Raw genomic sequence first — 11,540 nt, 5'->3', positions numbered from 1 at the left:
TCTTCTGAAGCAATGTGATTTGTTTGCTGGCAATCGAGAAGCCCTCTTGACCTCCTTGACACTTCTAGCCTCCACCTGTGATGTAGAGCAGTCATTGAGCACACTGAGACGTGCCAAGACATGGCCTAGATCAACAATGTTAACTAAACGTTTCTCTTGATTATGTATACTCACCAGGAGGTGTTAGCTAGAAAGAAAGCGGCTATTGTTCTCAGCAAGTCACGAGCATGATAGACAGATAGCATTGGCCATCCCAGATTATCAGGATTATCCATATTAATTATTTTAAATAGTTTTGAATGCTTAAAGTCAATCCTGTAATAATTTTAGTGATTGATAATTTGATGATAACACTGATAAGTTATATTGCTGATCATACAGTTCTCGAAAGTAACTCGATTATACTTGAGCATAATTCTGAATTAACTGATATGTTATGTCGTGTCTTGTCTTGCTTTCTTGTACCCCCTTTAAAAAATCCTAGAGGACACAGCCTCAAAACCTATAAGTACAGAAAACTGTGATAACAAACTTCTTTGTAATAAAAGTTCTGAACTCGTGGAATAACCAGCCAGATATTGTTGTGATGGCGTGAGCTCAGTCAAGACCATTTGACCAACAATGGTGTCATACATGTTCAAGTACCTTCATCCCTTTCCCGTCTTTAGCATAAATAAGGCAACAGCTAGCGTTCTAATCCTTCTGTGTTCTTTTATCACCAATTAAAAACAACAACATTTAATACAACCTCTACTGGGCCGCTGATATTACCTCCACAGATTATGATAACACGATAATCTAGTAGTTTATAGCACCAGTGATAAGAGTTAGGTAGGGTAGGGTAGGGTTGGGTGTGAGGACACGTACTCAGTCTTGGGCCAACCTCCTGCTGTATGATGGAGCGTGTGGTGTTGGCCGTCCTGTTGCAGGTGGGTAGTGTTATGTTGTGTTTAGATAGATAGATAATATATATATAAATATATATATATATATATATATATATATATATATATATATATATATATATATATATATATATATATATATATATATATAGAGAGAGAGAGAGAGAGAGAGAGAGAGAGAGAGAGAGAGAGAGAGTCATCTGTGTTTACGTGAGTCAAAAGTGAGTCAGATTTGTTTACGTGACTCGAAAGTGAGTCAGATTTGCTTACATGAGTCAAAAGTGAGTCACATGTGTTTACGTGAGTCAAAAGTGAGTCAGATGTGTTTACGTGAGTCAGAAGTGAGTCAGCTGTGTTGAGTCAGAGGTGAGTCATTTGTGTTTACTTGAGTCAGAAGTGAGTCAGCTGTGTTTACGTGAGTCAGGAGTCAGCTGTGTGTTACGTGAGTCAGGAGTCAGCTGTATTTACGTGAGTCAGAAGTAAGTCAGCTGTGTTTACGTGAGTGAATCCTGAGGGCCTGCATCATCTATACCAAGCTATCGTATGTGATCAAAGAAGTGACGTAACGATTCTCTTGTGATCACGTGTACAGGAAATTGCTTAGATTACATCATTAGGTTTTATTACGAGGAATGATAAGGCGAGGCAGTGGTGCACGTCAGGCGAGGCAGTTATGTACGTCAGGCGATAATCCTTCGTTTTATTGTTGATAATGGTTGCGTAATATAGCAATTATTTTATAAGTAGTTTTACACACACACACACACACACACACACACACACACACACACACACACACACACCGTTGTAATGTCTAGTTAAGGGAAAGATTAGCTTGTGGATTTTCATGGGCTTCATTGTTTATCTTATCTTACTATCTTAATCTGCTTTGGTTAGGTTGGGTTAGGTTAGGTAAGGTTAGGTTAGGTTAGATTAGGTCTCGTTTCTGGGATTCTGTTTCGCGTCATTTCATCCTACAACTTCTTCAGGTCTGCTGGATGGTGGTGGTAGGAGGCGCGTTGACACGACCTGGTATAGTGCCTGAAGGAGGAAGAGGAGGACCATCCCCACCCCCCCAGGACCTGATGGTGGTGGTGGGGGATATGTTGGTGCCTCAGGAGCTATATGATCAGGTCACCGCCCCGGCCACATCCAGGAAGGGCATAATTTACAAATATCTCTGGCCTAGAGAAAATGGAATACCTACAATACCTTATTTTATATCTGTGGGAGGTAAGTTCCTGTGTCTCTAACCTAACCTTACCTAGCTCAGTCCTAGTGTGTGTTTGTTGGTTGGTCTGTCTATCTATGTTCTATTTTCAGAAAACAATAGATAAATTATGTCTATTTGCTTCTTTTTATGGGTTCTCATTTTGACTTTCTTATGGTGCATGATATGGGTTCTGATTTGACTGTTGTTGTGTTTACAGCGAACAAGTTCACGAGGGAGATAGAGGCTGGGATGAACCATTGGGAGACACACACCTGTCTTAAGTTCAAGAAGACAACAGGTAAGAGAGAGATACATTTGGGTAATTTTTATATCCGTTTTCTATGTTCAGTTCCGGCAAAGAGAATGGACCTGACCTAACCCAACTTAACATAATGTAACCAAACTTAACGTAACGTAACTTAACTGAACCTTAAATATGTGTGTGACTGTGTGTGCGTATATGATCGTGTGTGTGTGTATGTGTTAGTGTACTTCTCTATGTGTGTATATGTGATGATGTGTACATAATACCAATGTTTCACGTGTACACAGGAAGTGACGCACACTCCATCATGTACGTGAGCAAGGGAGGATGCTGGTCATATGTGGGTATGATCGACTTTCCGACCCAGGCAGTGTCTATCGGCAACGGATGTCAGTCGGTGAGTGAAGTAGTCTATGAGTCAAGTAGTGGGTGAGTCAAGCAGACGGTGAGTGAAGTAGTCAAAGAGTGAGCCACTAACACCATAACACCATCACTAACACCATCATAACACCATAACTACCACCTCTTTTCACTTCACCCCCAGCTTCGCACGGTAGTCCACGAGGTCGGTCATGCAATCGGTCTCTTCCACGAACAAGCACGACCGGACCGTGACCGCTATGTGGTAATTCATGACAACAACATCCAAGACGGTCAGCATCGCCAGTTTGCCATAATGAGCTCGGATTTAGTGAATGACCAAGGGGTGGCCTACGATTATACCTCCGTCATGCACTACGGTGGATTGGTACGTTGTGAAATGCTTTTCGTTATACTGTACTGTACTGCACTGTACTGTACTGTACTGGGTTGCTGTAGGTAGTGGTATATCTCCGTCATGTGAGTACTAACCTTACCTAACCTAACCTACCACTAACCTAATTTAACCTTAGATAGCATTAGGGTAGTTAATCTTCAGATTAAATAAGCCTGAGGTGTCTATTCCTCATGTGATCTCTGAAAGGACTTGTATACTGTGACCCTCGGCAGGATTTCACTAAGAACGGACTACCGACGCTATCTACCAAGGACCCCAAGTACCAGGGTCTATTATCGAGGCGGCAGGAACTCTCCCATCGTGACAAACATATCGTCAACCTTATGTACGGCTGTGTAGGTAAGTCCTCTTGTGTCGTGTACCGTTTCACAGGCGTCCTCCTGCTGCACCAACATCTGCTAGATGTTCTCCTGATGTTCTTTGATGTTCTTCTGCTGTTCTTTCACCTGATAGATGTTCTCCTGCTGTTCTTTGTTGTTGTCCTGTTCCTACAACTGCTGTTCTTGCACCTCCTGGAAGAACATTGGCATAACACCAACATGATTCACATCCGCCAGACATGTGGATGAAGGCGTGTGACCTGCCCGAGACCCACTGCTTTGGCGAAGGATACCTGGGGAAGGACTGTACGTGTGTGTGTCCTCCAGGAACTTCGGGTCAGCGATGTGAGATCACCCAGGGCGAGTATTATGGTAAGTCATGACTCTTTAGTTCATATACTCCTAAGTTAACCTAATCTAGCCTAACCTAACATAACCTAATTTAATCTAATCTAACTAAAACTAACACACCCTACTCTAACCAAACCTACTGAAACGATCATTATTATCAATAATGTATAAATATTAGAGTATATAAACTGCTACTCGCGCCTAACATCCCTTATGTATATAGATATATTTAAATAGCGATTAATGACCTATTTTAATGTTGTTGTTTTTCTGTGAGTGTAGATACTGTACTGTGATTTGTTATTGCTTACAGGTGACATGATGCCAGCTTGTAGTCAGGTGATCACAGAGGAGAGAACCTTTTCCTCCCCGGCCTACCCCAGGAACATACCCGAGGGTGAGAGAGAGAGAGAGAGAGAGAGAGATTCCATTGGTAGATACTTGATAATGTTTACACTAACCTGAGCTCCTATTTGTAGGTACATGGTGTGTGTACACGGTGGAAGCACCAGTCGATCACGTGGTAGAGGTGACCTTCTTAAGTTTTGAAATGATCTTGAACAAACCCAGCGGGGTGTACAAATGTTACGCCGATTACCTGCAAGTCAGAGACCATGATATGTACAACGGCAACGTGTGAGTATACAGTACAAAATTCTCTGTCTGTCTTTCTGTCTGTTTGTCTCTATTTCGTAAGATTGTACAAAAGTATATCAGCTTCCATGGCGCTGTAACCTAAGCTAATCTAATATAATCTTATCTATTCAAGTTTAACCGAACCTAACATAACTTAACCCAACTTAACATAATATAATCGAATCTAACTTAGCCTAGTCTAATCTAACCTTCACACCACCTGTCTAAAACCACTCCTGCACCCTCAGGTTTTGTGGCCGAGGCATCAAGACTAACCAGAGCTTCGTCAGTACCTCGAGGACCATGTATGTCTACCTCCACACCACCACCTCATACTCAAAGGGTTTCAAGGCTGAGGTCAAGTTCTACCTCGCTTCCGACGCCCCGGATCCTAGCCCAGGGGCCGCTGTTAACGTATCGGGGTTCACTTGCCTGGTGGTGACGTGTCTCTTGGTGCATCTGCTGGTGGAGGTTCATTCTGTGTCAGACATTGTTGTTGGGTAGTGTTACTTAGCCTCATAGCTCATGTTATTTAACCTTAAAGCTCCTGCTACTTAACCTCATAGCTCCTGACACTTAACCTCATAGCTCCTGTTACTTAACCTTATAGCTCATGTTATTTAACCTTAAAGCTCCTGCTACTTAACCTCATAGCTCCTGCTACTTAACCTCATAACTCCTGTTACTTAACCTCATAGCTCCTGTTACTTAACCTCATAGCTCCTGTTATTTAACTTTAAAGCGCCTGCTACTTAACCTCATAGCTCCTGTTCCTTAACCTTAAAGCTACTGCTACTTAACCTCATAGCTTCTGTTCCTTAACCTCATAGCTCCTGCTACTTAACCTCATAACTCCTGTTACTTAACCTCATAGCTCCTGTTACTTAACCTCATAGCTCCTGTTATTTAACTTTAAAGCGCCTGCTACTTAACCTCATAGCTCCTGTTCCTTAACCTTAAAGCTACTGCTACTTAACCTCATAGCTTCTGTTCCTTAACCTCATAGTTCCTGTTACTTAACCTTAAAGCTCCTGCTACTTAACCTCGTAGCTCCTGTTACTTAACCTCATAACTCTGTACACAAGGAGTTAGATCACGGTACACTTGGAGTTAACCTCATAGCTAGTACCCGTATGAGTGACACTATTAACTGTATGAGTGACACTAGTACCCGTATGAGTGACACTAGTAACTGTGTGAGTGACACTAGTACCCGTATGAGTGACACTAGTAACTGTATGAGTGACACTAGTACCCGTATGAGTGACACTATTAACTGTACGAGTGACACTAGTACCCGTATGAGTGACACTATTAACTGTATGAGTGACACTAGTACCCGTATGAGTGACACTAGTAACTGTATGAGTGACACTAGTACCCGTATGAGTGACACTAGTAACTGTATGAGTGACACTAGTACCCGTATGAGTGACACTAGTAACTGTATGAGTGACACTAGTACCCGTATGAGTGACACTAGTAACTGTGTGAGTGACACTAGTACCCGTATGAGTGACACTAGTAACTGTATGAGTGACACTAGTACCCGTATGAGTGACACTATTAACTGTGAGTGACACTAGTACCCGTATGAGTGACACTAGTAACTGTATGAGTGACACTAGTACCCGTATGAGTGACACTATTAACTGTACGAGTGACACTAGTACCCGTATGAGTGACACTAGTAACTGTATGAGTGACACTAGTACCCGTATGAGTGACACTAGTAACTGTGTGAGTGTTACTAGTACCCGTATTAGTGTCATTAGTACCCGTATGAGTTGTTTAGTGGTAATTGTAATGTAGTTTGCTCACGGTAAGGCAAACATTACCTGAACGACATCTTCTAGTTAACCTCAAACTAATATTAATAAGTAATTCCATCTCCCAGGTTCATTAATTAAATAACTATGACAGCTAATTTTATTTTTGTAACCTAATTACTAGAGTTTCATAAGTGAAAAGGTCGTTAGGTGAATAAAGTGACGAGATAGTGAAACGCGGGTAACAAAGTCCGTAGAGTTTATCAGGGATATCTGGGGCTTTTCTTTTCATACGTTGCTTTTAGTGATTCTAGGGTGATATAATGATGGTCTAGTGTTGGTGAGCTGTGATTGGTCAGTGATGTTTAGTGTAGATGTCATTAAGCTAATTATTATCTTGGGTTACACTCAATAAATGTTGATTTTAATTATGGTTTTGCTGCTTGTTTGAGGAAAATGGTAAAGTGTTATAATCTCGGGCTTTCATCTAGAGTAGAGCAGTGTGTTGGTTGTCAATTATTGACTGTATTTCACAAGACTGGTACAGTTACGAGAACATAACTGACTGTTTTATTAACTGTTGTTTTATTGATCTGTGTATATTGCGTAGCGAGTGTATAACAGTGACTGTATCCTTCACACAGACTGTTACAACAGACTGATCCTGGTGAATAGTAACAGAGGTACTGTAAAAAGTTTGTATACCGTATAACTGTTATAGATGATTATTGTATTATTATAAATGTGTATTACGTTTTCTTTCCCTCTTACGTCTGACAGTGAAGCAAGGTAACATAATTCTTAATCTGTTATAAAATCAATGTCTTCTTTACCTTTTTGTGTTCTTTTATTAATTATCTAATATAAATCTCAAAGTGTAACAGAGTTCACAATTCACAACTTATTATGAAGTACTTCCAGACTTTTAAAGTTAGTACTGTACCGCCATCTCGGATAAACACAACGAGACTAAATGATAGACACAACGATGACAATGTTTCTTATATCTATTTTACCATTGATATCAAGTTGCGCTGCTTCATATTTAATATATCAATAATATAGGAATATATATTATACGAGTTATGATATATAGCAGTTTATTACCTTTTAAAATATAGAAATGATACAGCCTATAATGACGTACCCCGCTCATGTTTGTGTTATTTAACCTTCTTATTATTCTTTTTATGCTTATTATCATATACCTCAACCTTCTTTTTCTATTGTATTTCCTCTTCCATTTACACACTCTGGACCACAACATGACATATTTTCATCTACCTATTATTCACTATCTCTTATCTACTATACACATTACTCCTTATTATGCCAATTACATTCTTTATCACGTTATTGGAAGATATAAACAAGTGAATAAGTAAATAAACGATAACTAAGAGAACTGTATAAGTGAACGAACTATTACATAATGATCAACAATAAAAGACTATGGCGGAGCTGGGGACCCGGAGAGGGGAAGAAACACCATGGTTTTATTTTCTACTCCAGCCACGAGTGTTTGTGACTGTATCTTTGTTTGTCTCACAGCTCAGTTCTGGATCCTCGCGGCGTCAAGAGCTGTGGTGTCATTTGTTGCTGCAAGGACTTAACATCTGCGTTTATGAGAGGTGTTATGTTGAGGGCCTTGGTGACGTTAACGAGAGAGAGAGAGAGAGAGAGAGAGAGAGAGAGAGAGAGAGAGAGAGAGAGAGAGAGAGAGCTCAATCACAGCCACCTTCACCAGGCTTCTGCATCCCGCGACATATGAAAGACCAAGTAATTGCCACTTGTAGATGAGACTCAGGTCAATATGGTTTCGTAAACGGAGGTAAATGAAGCCTTATGCACGATGGCCAGAAGATGTGGTTCACGTGTTGAAGATGGAGAGCTAAGCCTCCAATCCTTCTCCAAGATGTACGGATGTGTTGATGGGTAGACGTTAGACGAGGACAAGTCTTATTAATGAGGAGAATCAATTGTGTTCTCTTGAGTTCCATGGATGACGTCTGAGTGGTTAAGTTAAGAGGAAGACACACAAGTTCAAGGAGCGACAACTTGCTGCTGAGGCCAAGATAAAGATGATAACTTATTCCCAGAACTGCAAATGTTTATTGTTTCTGAAGATTACACTTGAGGAGGTGCAGGTGGGATAAACACACACACACACACGACCCTTCATTACATCAACGACGCCTGGTGATGCTCAAAAATACAAAGGTTTCATCAATACGACAATTAAACGTAAGGATTCTGAGTGGCAAAGTTGCTGCTGCTGTGTACGAGTGATGGGATATAGACCGTCAGTGATCCTCTGTGCTGTGTTTATACTTTACGTCTGGCTGTCACTTTACATTGTGCCTGGTATGGTGTTGTCTTTACGAGGATGTGAAGGAGCTTGATCGACGAGACCGCCTTCCTCCTCCATCCGTCCGTGCCTGAAGGGGATGTCCACCACTACGGCCCTCTGTGTGCCCATGGGTCCTACACTTCCCAACCTACTGAAGACGAAGGGCTCTCGAGAGGGTCCTTGTTGCTGTCTCTGGTGGTAGTAGAAGGGATGCTGGAATCCTTGGAAGTCCTTCTCACTGCTGTCAAAGCCTTGGATGTCTGGCAGAGAGAGTGAGAACCATTTGAGGAAAAATTGCCGTTTCTTCGCTAAACAAATCACATCTAGATGAGAAAATCGTCACCAAAAGAGAAAACTACTGTATAACAACAAAACAAAACAGTCTTAGCATATTTAATAATCTCTAAAGCTCAGTATGGACACAAACCACAACACATACACCCGCGCTGTACATAACTCACTTACAAATCGTTTATGATACTTATATGAGCTACTTACCACTTAGCAGTCGAATAATTAAGCAAAAGTGTAGTGAGGCGGCGCAGGACAAGGGGAACAAGAAGGACATCTAGGAGTGTGAAGGACGAGGAGAAAGAGGAAAAGTAGGAAAAGGTGGATGGAGAGAAGGAGGAGAGAGAGGAGAAGCAGGAGAAGGAGGAGGAGAAGAAAAAGAAGAAAAGCGGTAAAAGAAGGAGAAACAAAAGAAGGGGAAGTAGGAACAGAAGAAGCTAACCTCTTTTGTCCAGATAGAAATCTGGATCATTCTTCAGGAGAGTGTAGATGATGCGAGCGTCCTTAAGTTGCTGTTTACCGGAGATGAGAGAGAGCCAGTCCTGGTTATGGTCTCGTGTGGGGGCGTAGCGAGCCATCACTACCCCGGCCAGCCCAGCCATCTGTCAGACGCAATGGTATACTGCCCTGTACCAACTGTCATACACACGATATACTGATTGATATATATATAACTATGTTATATAATCACTCCACCATCTCTCACGTCGTATAAAACTTGTTAGATTAGTATACTGAAAGACGATATGCTCATCATATAACAGCATTGAGGAATATGATTATAATATAAGTTATATCTCTAAACACCGTCACTTTAAACACAGCTATACTACTTGATAAAATATTGTATTTACGTGTTTTATATGACTGATCTCTATATCATGTTAACGATATACTCGACTGCACGTCTACCCTGTCACCTATATCATATAGAGATTGTTATAGTGTTATACCGCATCTTATGTTATATAGTTAGAATGGCTTATATACTCACAAGTAAGGCGAGGAAACAGCGCATGGAACCGATGTTTGGAGGAGGACTGGTGGTGTTGTGACTACGGTGGTCGGCACTGGTCTGAGGCTCCTACTGGCCCACCACCGGCTTATATACCCCCCGGCCCCTGTGTGCTCACGGATTGTTGGGATAAGAAGCTTATTGGAACCTCGACTGTGTACCTCTTACTCGTTATTGTTCCCTCTAAGACGGTCTTTGTGAAGGAGGAATTTCTCAACAAGTTCTTTTTTATTGTTCGTTAAGGAAATCATTATAGACAAGTTGTACTGTAAGCTCTTCATCAATCCATCAAAATTTATTATATATTCAGGTAATAACTTTATGAGATCCTAAATATTAAAGTTATCTCTATTTTCTTCCTATAATCTTGTTCTCTTAATATTTTTACAGGTCAAATATCGCCAACACACCTCACCCTTCCCCTACACACACACTCACCAACCTACACATACACAAACACACATTCCAACGCCAAAACCAACACCTACATCAAGTCTCCACCACCACATACAGATCGTCCTTCCAAATAACCTTTACCTGACGAAACATCACCAACAGTACAGAGACTCACAAACATACACCAACAACACTGAGATGCAGCACAAGACCTTCACCACTATCTACAGGTGATCCTTGAGTAAATATGCACGAGAGACTAAGTGTGTGGGGGCGGGGGGAGGGGTGGGGAGGTCTGAGAACGGCGTCCCCTTCTCTCAGTTGTCTCTCGGCTTCTGATCGTATACATTGCCTAAAGCTTGTACCGTGTTGACGTGTAGGATGATGCCATAATCGTTCTATTTTTTTTCCCTTAAGGACCTTGTTGCCATCTCCTGCCATTTTCTGTTATTTGATGCCATATTCTGCGACTCTTCTGCCATGATGTGCTATCGCTAGTGACCCTCTTGTTATCTCTGGACGTATCTTGCCATTTGCTGCCACCTCTTGCCACCTTCTGCATTCTTCTGCCACCACTGTCATCATGTTCTCGTTCGCTTTCCAGCTTTACCAGTCACGTTGTCGCCTCTCTCTTACGTTCTGTCAGCACCACCACTACCACCACGTCCACCACTACCACCACTACTACCACCACCACCACTACCCTCACATCTACCACCACCACCACCACCACCACCACCACCCACCACTACCCCTCATCTACCACTACTACCACCACCACCACCACCACCACCACCCTCACATCTACCACCACCACCACTACCCTCACATCTACCACTACTACCACCACCACCACCACCACCACCCTCACATCTACCACCACCACCACTAGGTTAGGTTTGAATAGGTTAAGTTAGGCTAGGTTAGGAAAGGTTTGAATAGGTTATGTTAGATTAAGTTTGGTTACGTTAGGTTACGGGAGAAGATAAGGAGCTGAGAGAGACGGTGGTGTTGCTGAGACTTGGTTGTTGACGCAGCAATTTAAAAGTCAAGTCCTAGAAGTTGTCACGTTTGCTGGGTCCTGTGTGTGTGTGTGTGTGTGTGTGTGTGTGTGTGTTTACATCATCTCCATCTCTCTTTCTCTCTCACTCTCTCTCTATCTCTAGCTATATCTCTTGAATTTTCTTTCTAAGTTTCTCTCTCTCTCTGAATTATTTATTACGCTCTCTGTTTGACTCAATCTTTTTAAAT

The 11,540-nt window shown here is 41.7% G+C and overlaps 2 protein-coding genes across 3 annotated transcripts; one reads left to right on the top strand and one right to left on the bottom strand.

The window, feature by feature from the left end:
• Positions 1-846: 846 nt before the first annotated feature.
• Positions 847-7,390, top strand: LOC121858615 (blastula protease 10-like). 2 transcript variants are annotated; one of them, XM_042355132.1, is made up of 11 exons: positions 847-929; positions 1,895-2,138; positions 2,336-2,416; positions 2,671-2,780; positions 2,928-3,131; positions 3,374-3,500; positions 3,719-3,853; positions 4,146-4,229; positions 4,312-4,468; positions 4,717-4,995; positions 5,084-7,390. In XM_042355132.1, the coding sequence occupies exons 1-10, from the start codon at positions 894-896 to the stop codon at positions 4,970-4,972; spliced, it is 1,434 nt and encodes a 477-aa protein (XP_042211066.1). In that variant the 5' UTR covers positions 847-893; the 3' UTR covers positions 4,973-4,995; positions 5,084-7,390. The 2 variants fall into 2 exon arrangements, with proteins under 2 accessions (XP_042211066.1, XP_042211065.1); XM_042355131.1 differs by having other exon boundaries at positions 4,717-7,390.
• Positions 7,391-8,326: 936 nt separating this feature from the next.
• Positions 8,327-9,970, bottom strand: LOC121858616. The gene is made up of 3 exons (XM_042355133.1): positions 9,873-9,970; positions 9,321-9,480; positions 8,327-8,847 (listed from the first exon to the last, which is right to left on the bottom strand). Exons 1-3 carry the CDS (start codon positions 9,894-9,896, stop codon positions 8,588-8,590), a joined length of 444 nt encoding a protein of 147 aa, XP_042211067.1. The 5' UTR covers positions 9,897-9,970; the 3' UTR covers positions 8,327-8,587.
• Positions 9,971-11,540: the final 1,570 nt, after the last annotated feature.

The sequence above is a fragment of the Homarus americanus genome, unplaced genomic scaffold (genome assembly GCF_018991925.1).
Source record: "Homarus americanus isolate GMGI-L3 unplaced genomic scaffold, GMGI_Hamer_2.0 scaffold74, whole genome shotgun sequence".
In the NCBI taxonomy this organism is placed as follows: domain Eukaryota; kingdom Metazoa; phylum Arthropoda; class Malacostraca; order Decapoda; family Nephropidae; genus Homarus; species Homarus americanus.
The sequence above is the reverse complement of the archived record's forward strand: the minus strand, read 5'-3'. Positions and strand labels throughout refer to the sequence as shown.